The sequence below is a fragment of the Salmo trutta genome, chromosome 13 (genome assembly GCF_901001165.1).
Source record: "Salmo trutta chromosome 13, fSalTru1.1, whole genome shotgun sequence".
NCBI lineage: Eukaryota > Metazoa > Chordata > Actinopteri > Salmoniformes > Salmonidae > Salmo > Salmo trutta.
This window is the reverse complement of record NC_042969.1, coordinates 5,187,056-5,202,858: the sequence shown is the minus strand read 5'-3', so window position 1 is coordinate 5,202,858 and position 15,803 is coordinate 5,187,056. Positions and strand designations below refer to the sequence as shown.

Sequence of the window (15,803 nt, the reverse complement as noted above, 5' to 3'; positions counted from 1 at the left end):
GTGGTCAGGAATATCTGATCACAATCAGGTCACAATGCATCTTTTAATTGTCTACACCTGTCTGAAAATGTGAGAATGTGGACAATATCAAGAGAGAGGACAGATGTTAGAACCAGGTATAAACGGGGCTATTGTGAGCAACAGAAGCATTACCGAAGAAGCTTCTCTAAACTGTGTTGAACCTGGTTTTTCAACGGCATTAGTAGAGTGTGGGCTGAAACCATGTTTGAAACACATTTTCCACAGAAAGGAGGTATAGACTTTATTGTCAGGTAAAATGTCAAGTGTGTATTCTCTACATAAATAATAACCACATGAATCAACAAACAGTACATGGCTATAATGAAAACTACAATGTCTCAGTAGGTGAAATCACTATGTACTTGGTCAAGGATAGCGAGATGACAATGGTGCTCTTTTCGTTTCTTAAAAAGGTGGGTGCATCTTCACTCAAAATAATGAACAGAGCCCTCAAAAATGTTCTGAAAACTACTATGTTAAGGAACTCAGTCAACTTTGCTGCTATATACAGAAAACAATAAGAAAAGTCACAGGTAATCAGTACAGTCCTATTGGTATCAAGGGGCAACACCAAACAAAATGTGATATCATTTTTTGATGAATTGAAATTGAATTGACCAAATAAAACAAAACATCAAATTATATAAAAATGTATTATCTTAATTGGGAACATAAAATGGACCTGTCCATAACCAACCAGAGGTCCAACATTAGATTTGAAAAATAATACATTAACATATTCCTCATTGTGTTTGTGTTAGAGTGCTATGGTGAAAATGCATAGAATGTGTCCTTCGAGGAAAGAATTTGTGTCCTAAGCACAATGGGCCACATACTCGCCAGGTTTCATAGATGCAACTGATTCATCCAACTACGCTCTGCCTCGTAGCATTTGAAAAGAAATGTGACTCACATTTGAAGCTTATAGACCAAGGTCTCTCTCTATATTCTCTCTCTATATTAGACCCACACAGCTCAAAGTGCCTCTATTCTCTACAACTGCACAAATCCACTTCCAACTAAACAAATCCCTCTTTCTTTCACTGTAATGATACATATCCATTTGCTAAACATTGCCAAAATTGACTGACAATATGTAAGTACATTCTATTATATACTATGACTCCTTTTGGGCCAGGGATATTCTTCAAATTTGAATATTTTTCTACACACACACACACACACATTGACCTTGTGAATCAAAGTGTGAAACTTTAATTAATTTATCCCACAAATATTAAGATGGATCAATCTATTAACATTGTCATTGAGACTTGGATTGTTGGACGAAATCACATTCAAATCACTAGCTCTGTTGAAGACTCTCAGAGATCAAAGGTGACCAAGCAGCACTACATCATAACGGACAACTCGATCTCTCCATCTCCACTTCAAACGAGACGGGGTCTCAGCAAGAGCTCATTTTAATTAGCCCAGAATGGGCTCCACATCGGTCCGAGATGAAAATAAGACGAGAAACATGGATTTTTGGAGAATCTCTCACCATGAATGAGGGTCAAAGAGAAGAAGGTGTAATCTGCAGCCGCAATGGGAATAATTATGTTAATTCCTCTTTTGGAGTTTGTTTTCCTTCAAGGCACAGGAAAAAAAATGGAACGGGAGTAGACGAAACAGAGGAGGATAGTCTAGACATATTTTCTCCCTCTTTTTAGCGAAACGCCAGTTGACGTGATTATCAAAAAACGTCCATCCAATTGAATTAGCAAGACTTGCAATCAAAAAATGCTAATATGACGCTAATTTGTCTAATTTTAACAGATATCCCCTAGAAGATATTGTGGAACCACCAAGATTTCAACTCGGCTAGTAAACAACGCCAACAAATCACTCCCTATTTTTTTTAATGAAGGTCCCAACATCCAATACGATTTTGATCTGTGAATTTTGGTTTTGAGAATTGCTTACGTTTTTCTTCACACCCAATAAATTATGTATCTGCAACCAAATTCAGTGCAACTGTACCTTAATAATAACACAGGACGAGTCTAAACACAGACCGGCCTACGACTCGCCAACCCACGTCACTACGTTGCCTTTGACAACATCGGTGATCTCGCAGTTGAGCTTGTTGAGACGACCGTCCAGGATGAAAATAGACTCCCTGGACGGGGTCATGAGGTACTGTCCGAAAAGTCCACTGCCGGTCATCACGCGGTTCCTACTGCTCCACGGCCAATCGGATGTCTTGGTTGCCTCCTTCAGACTCTTGATCATCTTCACATTGCCTGTGCTCAGCTCGACATATAGAGAGTCCGTTTGGCTTCCCGAACTTCCGAAGACGTTGTACTGGTGGACCTCGGTGAACGACGGCTGGAAGGCCACATCAGACAGGTGAAGGTTGGTGTGGATGTCGAAGGGCTCGCCGATCTCCCCGCGCACCGTGATCTGCTGGATTCTCATCAAGCCGTTGCGGTCGTCCACCGTGAACAGGTAGTGACCGTCCGGAGACACGTACGGGGTGCCGGTGACGTCCCCGTTGTGTCCATTCACGGAGTCTGTCACACTGTCTACGATGAGCTGGGGCTGGGTGGCGCCCGTGGAATCAGGCCTGCAGTTGATGAAGTAGTAGCCTCCCAGGTGGGTGTAAGCCAGGGACTTGGGAATGCAGTTGTACTTGAGCAGGCTGATGTTCTTCCCTGACGACGTGGTCTCCAGGTCGATCTTGTGGAGCGCCGGTTCATTTCTGTGGAGGACGATTCCAAATCTAGACAGAGAGAAAATACATTTTGAATGTTAGTATACTTGTTCACATTTTTATGACACATATAAAACCATTAAAAGTACTGTTGAGGGTCGACACAAAAAAATATACTTTAAAATGTATTTTATGCTTATTTATTAATTAATTCATCCATTCATTCATGTTGCACATTACACCTACAGACTTGAATCAATTTTATTTTGCTTCTGGACTTCACAATTCATAGTGGTGCTGCATTAGAATTAAAGCCAACCTTCACCAAGACTACAGTTACATTTACAATTGTGGAGAGTAGAAGTAAATGTATGATTTTCGAGCGAAGTCTGTTATCCTCACGACTATGGAATAGTTGCACATTTTCCCCGCTCACGCTGTGATTAAAATCTTAACAGTGACAGGGACTTCCATTTGCATCACCTCTCCTATTATTATACTCTGAATTGACTGGGGTGTGTGACTCTCTTAGCTGCAATATTTCAGTTCCTCAAAGAAAAGGCCTTAGGATTGGTTTGAGAAGAAGAGAGGGGTGGATACGGTCTACATTTTCACATTTCAGTGGCCATTTTCTTATCGCCTCAGATGAGCAATCTCAGCAAGCTGAGTTAAAAATCGTCTGCCCTATGCTTCACCGTAATAGATTTCCATGGGCATATTAATCATTGAAAATACTATATTATACATAGAAAATCTAAAGAGGAGTGATAATGACACATTCGAATTCTGATATGCAAGACTGGAGGGCGAATGTGAGGGGCCGACATGGCAAAATTAAATCTGAATGCTGTCTGATCAATCCTGACATGCACTTCAATCTCGGTATCATCCGTCTTCTTTTATGTGATTTTAAACACCCCCACTGTCTGTTCATGTGGACAGAAAATTACTGTTAGAGAGTGATGGAGCACATTATCAGCACTGTGAAGTAAAGCATTGATCCAGAGATTGTATCGTCCATTTGAGGCGTTAGGGCTGGGGACTTGGACATCAATGGGACTGATAGTGGACGTGAACTAGGTGCTGCATTGGGTCATGAAATCGGAGGGCCTGCATGGTCCATTACCATGGCCTTTATCTTTTGATATATAAATACCCTTGGATTTTGTGTAATTGTGAGTTTCTAGAATGTTCGAACTTCCACCACAAAATCCACAGGATTTCTTCCCAGGGAGCTTTTGATCCCAACACAAGCACCTTCAAGTAATAAAAAGCACACCCACAGGGAGCGAAATTAATTCAAAGCTAACACAGTTAGAGAAAATAACTATCATTTGATCTATGGGAGAATGAGAAAAAAGGAAAGTAAAATGATGTTGTGGGTGGACTCCTGATAGGGAGAAAGGAGTACTATGTTACTGCAAGCAACTGTAAATACCATCAAGTGCTATGTGAATGTATCACCTGTATGGTATACATTTTAGGACATCCCTACTCCCCATGATAAATGTCCCTACTCTCTACATATGTGTACATTAAGACAGATCAGTGAATGGAGCACATCTACAGTGATACAAAGCAGAGTATTTGATATATGAAGGTCAATATGACAATTTTGCCTTCAGCCTTATTTCTGCTAAAAATGAGTAGTGCTGAAGTTTGTTAGAAAAAGTTTGAGAAATATGGGCTTGTTTGCGTTCTCTATGAACAGTAAAAGTATAATCTGGGCTGACTTTGATGTAAACACATTGAGCAAAATATAAATTGCGAGTTGCCTTTTGTTGTTTTGTTTTCAGCATGCCTCCCATAATGGGTACACTATACAGATTTTTACAAATACTGTGGAATTATGTGAAAAGTAACACTTGTGTGTTGAGTTATGAGCTGTATACTTTGTTGTAGTTTTTCTTGCATACTTTATAATAAGGCAGGAGGCTTTTTGGTCCACCTGAACTCAATTTATAAACAGATGAAAATAAGGATGTTTTCTCTGTAATAGGCGAAACGACTTATTAATCAATTCATTGGTTTAATATTTATTTGTTAAATTCAGTGGTGACCCATCATTCAGCGCAGGTGGGGCCAGTTTTGAGCCCCACATTTTTGGGCTTGCCTGTTTTGCTTGTTATTTTGGCATTAATACATTCTCTATGAACAGTAAAAGTATAATCTGGGCTGGCTTTGCTTGTAAAGTTTGCAAACAATGTAAAAAATATATATATCATTGAGTTAATAAAGCCGCATACAAACATGGTCTCTGTTTTGTTTTCTTGAGTAAGGCAGCCTAGTGTTCAGCCTAGCTCAGTGCTTTCTGAGGTGGTGGGGAAAGCCAGCAAAACATATGGAGCATTGCACCGTGATTGGCTCAGTGTTCTGTCACTTATGGGGACACTATGTCACCGCCAAGTTTAACAGTAGACTTTGAAAATTCTAGCCCCTTTGGTGCTGCCATAGAGTTACATTAGAAGAGCCCATCCAAGAAGGCTTAAGGTTGTTGGCCATAGATAAAATGACGTCAAATCAGGATATATGTACAGTAGCTTTGATTGGACTGATCATGTCAACATCACACTTTCAAAATCTTAGCTAGCAGTCATCATCATGAATCAAGTCGACAATCTACTGGCAAATCCTTTTTAATCCTTGTCATATGAAGAGAAATAATGAAGATAAATTATAGATAAAACGTATCGGTGCTCATCGGCCATTGGACATAAACATTACACAACAAGTTGGAAATCGCAAATTCAACAATGAGTGGTTTGGAAGAAATCAGTGACAGTGGCTGTGTGGTCCCAAATCTGCGATTAAGGGGCTCTTTTCCAAGTTTAAAATGATAAACATTCAACATTGGCCAATGAAGCATGATTTGTGCCGCGCTCAAAACAACTGTTAACTCGGAACTGCGAAAACTTGACTTCATTGAGTTCAAGACAACTGGGAAGGAGGGAATAAATGAGCTCCGACTGGGAAAATACGAAAATACATCCAACTCAGAATTGTAAATCCGGCCTTTTTCTAGAGCTACGATCTGAAGATCAATGACGTCATCATGATTAGACCTTGTTTTTTTCAGAGTTCTCAGTTGTTTTAAATGCAGCATAAATCCAGAAAATGTCAGACTTTGATGACAAAATTTGCCCACGAAGGACCGCCGCGCCACCTTCCTGTTCAAGTGAGCACAGTCCAAAAATGTACTGATACATAATGAAAACATCAACTTGCAGTGCTTGACATAAGCATGTAAGAAATGATTGCGCACACTACTTATGAATGTGTTATGTATGGGTTATGAATGTATCATTAAGTCCTTATGTCATTATGTTTAACTGTCCTCCAATATGAAAATAAAAATCACATTTTAAATAATGTTCTCACACTTCATGCATTTTATTGACTTGCTGATGTATTGTTACCTAACATAGCTATGACATAAGCCAGCTTTCAGAAACAGTGCATACTGCAATAACCCTACTGCTAAAACTACAAAGGCCTGTTGAAGCTATCAGAGTGGGGCTGGTTTACATCCTAGATATCACTGGTCTAAACCTTACTAGTGTACTGCTCGGATGATCTCCCAAATGCATAATGCTGCTTTGAAATATTGTAAGATATAGATGAGATATAGACAAAAGTCTATGTTTATGTAAGAATGGCAGCACTTACTTACTGTAGAATGAAGAAAGGCTAAGAAATGTATACCTCCATGTTCAAATCCATACGAACACTGTAAGGTCTACTATTTCTTCCATTGTCCAGTCACTGACAGAAATGTAAAAACATGACATACAACACAGCCAGCAAAACTTTCACCATTGTCGACTCCCCACCAAGCGAGGTAGAAACAACAGTACAAAAGATTGGACCGGTATTTAAGTCCAATACCTCTATAATAGAGTCAGCAAAAACATTCAATAGATGTTTGCGCCCTAAGAGCACAATCAAGGGCTCTTTTAAGCCGCGTTATCAGACGTTTAAAAGGGATAGGGTGTTTAAAAAGTCCTTGTGCACAATGCCATATCCTTGGCATTGATTCGCAGCTCCCCAAAGCCCCTGGATGGTTTTTCTTGCTAAATCTAAAAGCCTCCAAAGCCTTTGTCTATTGTGATATTCAGTGCACTGAGACTCCTGTTTTGGGCTATGAGGTGCACTGACTGCATATTGGTTTGGTGGAGTTGTTGGGCACATCCACAATGGATTGATCTTGCCTGAGGCTAAGGGAGTTATTACGCATGAAAAGCTATCAATAGGTGCGCTTGATTGAGTTTGATCTATCCAGAGTGGACATAGTTTGACCTCTCCATTGGACATAAAGGGTGGCAGTCTGCCTACCTGTCACCCCAGGGAGGTTCAATTGAGCACACCTAGGGCAAAATGAATGGTCATAGATTAAAGTCTATTTGTGGACTAAATGTAGATTCCATGTAGATTCTCCACTGAACATGCTTCTGAGTAGGCATAATCTGGCACCAGGAAACCAGTACCTTTTTCGCTAGTGCTACTCTCTGTTCATCATATATGCATAGTCACTTTAACCATATCTACATGTACATACTACCTCAATCAACCCGACTAACCGGTGTCTGTATGTAGCCTCGCTACTGTATATAGCCTGTCTTTTTACTGTTGTTTTATTTCTTTACTTACCTATTGTTCACCTAATACCTTTTTTGCACTATTGGTTAGTTAGCATTTCACTGTAAGGTCTACACCTGTTGTATTCGGCGCACGTTCCAAATAAACTTTGATTTGATTTGACCTAGTGTTAGATTACTTTTGGACACAAGGGACATTGCTAATTTTGAATCAGTTTTGAGTCTGGGTTTTTTATAAGCAGTAGTGTTATTTGTATCAAGTGCTGTTATTGTATCTATATCAGCCTTTCCTAAAGTATGGGTTTGCGTCGCGGGTCTGTTAATGGTGGGTCGCGACAGGTCAGAGTAAATGTATAATTATTTAATGAATTACTGGAATTGATTTGGTCAAGTGCAACTGCACTCTCTGTTCAGTGCACTCTATGCTTAGCAGTGGTGTCTCCAGGATTGCCAGATCAAGCTAAAATGTCTAACCAATGACCACTCAAAACCTGCCCAAAGGCCTGAAACTAGCCCAAATTGTTTTTCCACAGCAAGAGAGGAGTTGTTACATTTATACAATAAACCCTTTTTCCATAACATTATCGAGCCAATTAAGAATGAATATTGACGTAACGACGTTAGAAGCAACTGGACCAACTGGTTGATGCTTATTTATAAAACCCTCTATGGCCTCACTCCCTCCTATGTGAGATATATACTGTAGCCCTCATCCTCCACATTCAAAACCCATTCTGTCAGTCACATTCTGTTAGTTGTCCCCAAAGTACACACATCCCTGGGTCGCCGTCTTTTCAGTTCGCTGCAGCTAGCGACTGGAACGAGCTGCAACAAACACTCAAACTGGACAGTTTTATCTCAATCTCTTCATTCAAACACTCAATAATGGACACTCTTACTGACAGTTGAGGCTGCTTTGCAAAATGTATTGTTGTCTCTACCTTCTTGCCCTTTGTGCTGTTGTCTGTGCCCAATAATGTTTGTACCATGTTTTGTGCTGCTACCATGTTGTGTTTCTACCATGTTGTTGTCATGTTGTGTTGCTACCATGCTGTGTTGTCATGTCTGCCTTGCTATGTTGTTGTCTTAGGTCTCTCTTTATGTAATGTTGTGTTGTCTCTCTTGTCGTGATGTGTGTTTTGTCCTATATTTGTTATATTTATTATTATTTTAATTTTTTTATCCCAGGCCCCTGTCCCCGCAGGAGGTCTTTTGCGTTTTGGTAGGCCGTCAATGTAAATATGAATTTGTTCTTAACTGATTTGTCTAGTTAAATAAAGGTTAAATTAAAAAAAACATATAAAAATGTATCCCCCCTTTAAATAAAGGACGAACCGTGGCTGCCTTCCAAGCAATGGGAACCTCCCCAGAAAGGAGAGACAGGTTAAAAAGGTTAGAGATGATAGGGTCAGCAACCTTAAAGAAGAAAGGGTCTAAACCATCTGACCCCGATGTTTTTTGGGGGTCATGGTTAAGGAGCTCCTTTAGCACCTTGGCCTCAGTGACTGCCTGCAGGGAGAAACTTTGTAGCGGGGCAGGGGAAAAAGAGGGAAAAACATTGGGGATAGGCGCATTAGAAAGGGTGGGAGATGAGGAAACGTTGGATGGGCAAGGAGGCATGGCTGAGTCAAATAGGAATCCTAACTTTATGAAGTGGTGATTAAAGAGCTCAGCCATATGCTTCTTGTCAGTAACAACCACATCATCAACATTAAGGGACATGGGCAGCTGTGAGGAGGAGGGTTTATTCTCCAGGTCTTTAACCGTTTTCCAGAACTTCTTGGGGTTAGACCCACAGAGAGAGAACAGCTCCTTAAAGTAACTAAAATTGGCCTTCTGGATAGCCTGAGTGCACTTAGACGCAGGGAGGCTGTAGCCCCTGATAGGCCTACATCTTATTTAGATAGTCTACAGGCTACAGTAGACTATCTGAAATGTAAGCAATACGTAAACTGAACAATTTAGCAGCTTGCTTAGCTCAAATTAACAGACTAAATTATTCAACATGAAAAGCGAGGCGATTGAGAATGAGGTCGTAATTTCAATCACTGAATTAAATATGAATAATATGAATATGAACTGTATATGCTTGTCAACAACAGCCATTGATTATCATTATCTGTAGCCTAATCTGACTGTTACGTCAATCTAATGTGTTATAATAACTAATCGACAATTGCGATATAGCTTTGATAACTTCCAATTTAATTAATTAAACATGGCCAATAATAATTCCATAATAACACAAGGCTACAACAATACACTGAAGTTATAGGGTATTTATTCAATTATTTTGCCAGCTCAAGGTAGGCTTCACAAGTCACACAATTTGATTAGCAATGAATCAAGTGAAATAGTAATTTAAACATATTTATTGTATCAAATGGTAGTCTACAGTAGCCTACAATGGCATATACATTATTAGGCTACTTGATGGCCAACAGATGCAAATGTATAATTCGCCACATTTAATGTCAGTTTCATGAGGACTTTTCCCCATAACATAAACACACGAGGGAGTTCCATAACGTCCATTGCAAATTTCCATACGTACATAGTGACAAGTTAAATAGCCTACCTAACTGGTAAAAAGTTGTCACGATGTACACGTGTGCTGCTCTGTCTTCTCACTCACATGACTCAGCCAATAGTGGACACAGACACCCCCTGGCCCTCCGCACCACTCACTCACACAGCCTGCTCACTGCCTGATAGTCAGCTGCAGCAGGTCAGACTGAAATATATATACAGTACAGTTCAAAAGTTTTAGGCAGGTGTGAAAAAAGGCTGTAAAGTAAGAATGCTTTCAAAAATAGACAAGTTAATAGTTTATATTTATCTGGTAACAAAATGCAAAGTGAGTGAACAGAAGAAATATCTACATCAAATCAATATTTGGTGTGACCACCCTTTGCCTTCGAAGCAGCATCAATTCTTCTAGGTGCACTTGCACACAGTTTTTGAAGGAACTTGGCAGGTAGGTTGGCCCAAACATCTTGGAGAACTAACCAAGTCACGTTCGTTATAATGAGTGGACCAAAGCGCAGAGTGAGTAGAGTTCCACATATTTATTGAGGTGAAACTTCAAACAACAAATAAATAAACGAACGTGCAGTTCGTAGCGCAGATAGCACTAAACAAAAACAATATCCCACAATGCAGGTGGGAAAAGGACCACACTAAGTATGATCCCCAATTCGAGGCAACGATCACCAGCTGCCTCCAATTGGGAACTATACTCACACCAACATAGAAATTAAAGATGGGAACACCCCCTAGTCACGCCCTGACCTAAAACACCATAGAGAACCCAGAGGGCTTTCTATGATCAGGGCGTGACAAACCACAGATATTCTGTGCATTTAGGCAGCCTCAGGTGCTTCTCTTTCTTCATGTAATCCCAGACAGACTCAATGATGTTAAGATCAGGGCTCTGTGGGGGCCATACCATCACTTCCAGGACTCCTTGTTCTTCTTTATGCTGAAGATAGTTCTTAATGACTTTTGCTGTATGTTTGGGGTCATTGTCATGCTGCAGAATACATTTGGGGCCAATCAGATGCCTCCCTGATGGTATTGCATGATGGATAAGTATCTGCCTGTACTTCTCAGCATTGAGGAGACCATAAATTCTGACCAAATCCCCAAATCCATTTGCAGAAATGCAGCGCCAAACTTGCAAGGAACCTCCACCATGCTTCACTGTTGCCTGCAGACACTCATTCATGTACCGCTCTCCAGCCTTTCGGCGAACAAACTGCCTTCTGTTACAGCCAAATATTAAAAATTTTGACTCATCAGTCCAGAGCACCTCCTGACATTTTTCTGCACCCCAGTTCCTGTGTTTTCGTGCATAGTTGAGTCGCTTGGCCTTGTTTCCACGTTGGAGGTATGGCTTTTTGGCCACAAGTCTTCCATGAAGGCCACTTCTGACCAGACTTCTCCAGACGATAGATGGGTGTTCCAGGGTCCCACTGTTTTCTGCCAATTCTGAGCTGATGGCACTGCTGAACATCTTCCGATTGCGAAGGGAAGTAAGCAGGATGTGTAGTAGCATTGTTTGTCGTGTCGCGTTTATGTCCATACGCTGTCCCTGTTCCATTGCATGTCCGTCTGAATTAAATGGGTCACTCCCTGTACCTGCTTCTCATCTCCTGCGTTGGGCTTTACAGGGAGTTTTTTAGGGTTTTGTTTTGTTGGTGACGTCGGACCTGGGGGCTGCCGCCGATGGAACCGGGGGTGCCTAAGCTGGCTCATCGGGCTGTCATGCCCTAGCTGGCTCGAGAGGTTAACTTGCCCAGATTGGCTCGGCAGGTTCCCATCCCACGTCATACTTCAGCCGGCTCGTCGGGCTCGAATGCCTCAGCCGGTCCATGAGTTTTCTTGTTTTGTTGGTGACGCCGGGCTTGGATTCCGCCACCAATGGAACCGGTGGTGCCTAAACTGGCTCATTGGGCTGTCACGCCATAGCTGGCTCAAGAGCTTTCCTTTCCTCGGTTGGCTCGGCAGGTTCTCATCCCACGTCATGCTTCAGCCGGCCCATGGTGCTCCTACGCCGCAGCAGGATCGTCAGGCTGTTACGCCTTAACTGGCCCTTCCGGCTCGCCCAGCTGGCGCCCCTGGGGGGGTACTGTCATGCCTGCTATCGCTCCCCCTCCTTACCCGTCATCAAACGCATCTGTTACCATCATTACGCGGAGCTGCGCTCATTGGACTCACCTGGACTCCCTCACTTTGTTGATTGTCCCTGCATATATGTCTGCTCCTCTGTGTTGTTCCCGGTAGTAGCATTGTTTGTCGTGTCGTGTTTATGTCCAGACGCTCTCCCTGTTCCGTTGCATGTCCATCTGTATTAAATGGTTCACTCCCTGTACCTGCTTCTCATCTCCTGCGTTGGGCCATACACACCTGTTAATTGAAATGCATTCCAGGTGACTGCTGGTTGAGAGAATGCCAAGAGTGTGCAAAGCTGTCATCAAGGCAAAGGGTGGCGATTTGAAGAATCTCAAATATAAAGTATATTTGGATTTGTTTAAAACATTTTGGTTAATACATGATTCCAGATGTGTTATTTTATAGTTTTGATGTCTTCACTATTATTCTACAATGTAGAAAATAGTAAAAATAAAGAAAAACCCTTGAATGAGTAGGTGTTCTAAAACTTGTGACCGGTAGTGTACATTCTCAGTACTTTGCCATGTCTTTTTAGCAACCCTATCAGACAAGTCTTAGTGGACCTAATTACAACTAGGGCTTGCGAATGCAACTCTCCGGGAGTCTGTTAACATCCTTAAATCCCAGATACCTCCGGCTTGGCACTTGGCTTTCTCCACAACTCCAACACCTGAGGGTTTGGTATTGCGCTAGGCCTTCTGTATCAAGTTAAGCCTCGGCGTGTCAGCAGCTCGGGACTGAGTCTCGGTGAGCGCCCGTCAAAAGCACAGGCACCAAATCGATCTGCTCTGCATATGTTGCTGACGAGCAGTGGGCCAGTAAACTCACCCTGCTTTTCGGGAGGCAGGGGGGCGTGGTCCGAGGAGGGGGGGGGCTGTATTTAAATTCACACTCAAACACACTGACTCTCTCACGCACACACAACCACCCACCCACAAACAAACACACTCTGACTCTCTTTCGCAAACACACACGCACACACATACCGACACTGACATACCTGATGTGATTAATGATGAGGCTGGCGGCAGGAATGAAGAAATCCTCCACTCTATCAAAGCGTCTGCCAAGCGGCTGGGTGTGGACGGTATGGTGGGACACACTCCCGCTGGCCTGATTGATCACCTAGCACCACACCAGCAGAGGGGGGAGGAGGGGAAAGGAGGAGAAGATGGGGGAGATATTTAACATGGCCGTCATGAATTATTCACTGTGTTTGCCTCCTGCATCGCTTCTGACATGAACTCACACTGGGAGGAGAGGTCCTCTGTGTGTGTTTGTATCAGTGTGCGCATGCAGGAAAGGTAGCCTTAATTATGCCACAATGCACTAGAGAGACTGGAACGTCCTAACAATCCAAAAGCAGTGCAGGCTAATAACTTGTATTGAACAGAAAATGCCACCTAGTACTACGCCATTTGGGAAAGGGTTGTTGACCAAACTTGGATTGATAGTTGATAATGTATCCCATTGGAAGAAAAGTAATGAATAGTAGTGTTCCGAAAATGTCACAACACAGTGTTTTTATGCCATATCATAACACATAAAATAGTATTGCCATTAAACAGTGAGTTTACACTAAATATTGCTTCTTTCACATACATAGACCCAATTGTATAGATCATTAGTATCAAGACGAACACGTAACACTACTCTATATAGTGCATTTCGGTGTGATGCCAAACAGTTACCTGCAAAGTAGGAAAGTTCCTCTCCATGTCTCCCCAGCTGAGGACCCACACCTGGTCGTGGGATTTGTCATAGTGCAGCTTCACTGGGTAGGGGTCTGTGCTCACCGTCTGAAAGCACACACACAAAAACAAACCTCAAATAGCACACTCTACTTACCCAGTCTGATCATTTGCTTTAGCCTTCCTGGAGTGCCAGGTGGACAGGGTTTGCACTTTTGGGACTTTTCCATTGGTTCCGTCACATCAGGCAAGCTCAATCAAGCACAGCTTGAAACAAGCACAACTATTTGAAGACAGGTCTGCACTTAAAGAGCAAATCAGGACAATTCAACACTGTTCTTAGACAGATATACCCTTTGACGCTCGGCACGGTGCATATCACAACTGTCCCCGTTCGCTAATGCATTGGATTTGACAGGAAGAGTCAAGTTTTCCTTTTTAACAAGACAAAGGGGAGGCTCGACCTTTTTTATGTATGAGGTGTTTGGACGTAGAGCGGCTTTTCAAATCGAGTGGTGACAGTGCAATTGCTCTACAACACCGAAGTAATTGCTTTCAATCCGTATCCATTCTTTGACACCTGGCTACGATGTGTTCCAGCCGGCTCCGACAGATGAATCATGTGTGTGTGGCACTCATGCATTATGTCCACTCGGGTGCGGATTGACAGTAGAAAACACACAGCGAGGAAAAACAACACAACTCCAGCTTTTTACACCTAGCTTGGCACAAAAAGCTATTTTTTTTCTTTCTTTCTGGGAAATTAGACACCAAAACAAGCTTAAGTATGGTGAAGTAGTGTTTTTTTTTTCTCCCCGTAAAAATCTTAATGGAGCATTTTACCTGGCTGCTTCATGTTAAAGTGTATGGTATTACTGTGAGAGTAACTCGAGGGGATTTATCGTACAAGGAGATATGAGAGAGATGTGTTGAGTCATAACTAATCGCTGAGCATGTAGTCATCAGATGGAATAGGTGTGAACATTGTTGTTGTTCTTCTCCGGCAACTTCTGCCTCTCGAGGACTTGACAGTATTATTCCATCCATATTCACATGTACTGTACCTAATCTGTGTCTGTGATAGTGGATATGCTATGAATTAGACAGAATCAATCCAGTACGCTGATGTTCTATTTAAATTCATACAAAATTATAAAGTTGATGGATGATCCACACAATATAGTGGCAGGACATTTCTCATCACACTCATTAAAGCTACACCTAGCCAGTCAATATAAAGTACAACTCCATTTTGAAAGCGAAAAGAGAAGATGGGTAAATAAACTGAGACACCCAAATGACCCCCCCCCCCTTCTCCTTTCCTTGGTAGAGCTGAGCGAGGATCAGGTGGCTAATTAACGTTAGCTCATCTAAAGTAATGAAGCCAAACCTCCAGGTGACCCAATAACGAGCCTGTGATCGTCACCAGCGCAACAACCTGACTACTGGTTTGACCCTAGGGAGCCTTCAGCAGCAGAAATTGGGCACCTTCTGGCCCCCCTGCGGAGTCCTTCTACTCCGAGACGCACAAACCTTTTTAACCCGGCACATACACAACGTGCTCTGCTCAAGGTACTCTCCTACTGTAAGAACGTCTGAGCCTTTTTGTTCATCATGGGGTTAACCATTCCCAGCAGGCAAAACTGCAATAATGTCAGGCTGACATTCTTTTTTGCGATGTCATGGTCAACAGTGATAAAAAAAAATAATAATAGGTGGGTAAACACTGATCGCCGTTCACGGTGAATAAAGTAACTCTCCCTACGTTTTCAAGGAATTATTCTGCGTGTGTCAATAAAAAAAGCGCGTAAACAACATTTATGTGCGTTTACCCTCCACTACACCACTGATAAGCTGATATACTGGCTGTGAAAGGAGGTAAAGTATGTAATACAATCACCTGTATCTATCTGAGCTACGGGACCAGCTTTCACTGTTTTTTTTAAATGCCGTACAAAGACTTTGCAGAGGTCGGTTGATGGAAAAGACATTAAAACAACAAAATCCAAATCTCTATCACAGAAAATAATTGAGTTCCTAAAGTTCAGTGCATTTGAATCTAAATGAAGTCTGACTCAACTGAGGGTTTGTGAAAAAGTCTGTGTCCTTCCCTTGGCCAGAATAGCTAGAGTGCTAAATGATTGCCAGCCTCTCAGACTCATCAAC

General features: G+C 42.0%; 1 protein-coding gene across 5 annotated transcripts in view; it reads right to left on the bottom strand.

The window, feature by feature from the left end:
* Positions 1–236: 236 nt before the first annotated feature.
* Positions 237–15,803, bottom strand: part of LOC115205099 (follistatin-related protein 5) — a 156,717-nt gene continuing 141,150 nt past the window's right edge. For all 5 annotated transcript variants that reach the window (XM_029770730.1, XM_029770732.1, XM_029770733.1 and 2 more), the window contains 3 exons: positions 13,638–13,745; positions 12,947–13,071; positions 237–2,746 (listed from right to left, as the gene is read on the bottom strand). In XM_029770730.1, the coding sequence (XP_029626590.1) occupies positions 2,044–2,746; positions 12,947–13,071; positions 13,638–13,745 (936 nt within the window). In that variant the 3' untranslated portion in view covers positions 237–2,043. The remainder of the gene's footprint in view (positions 2,747–12,946; positions 13,072–13,637; positions 13,746–15,803) is intronic.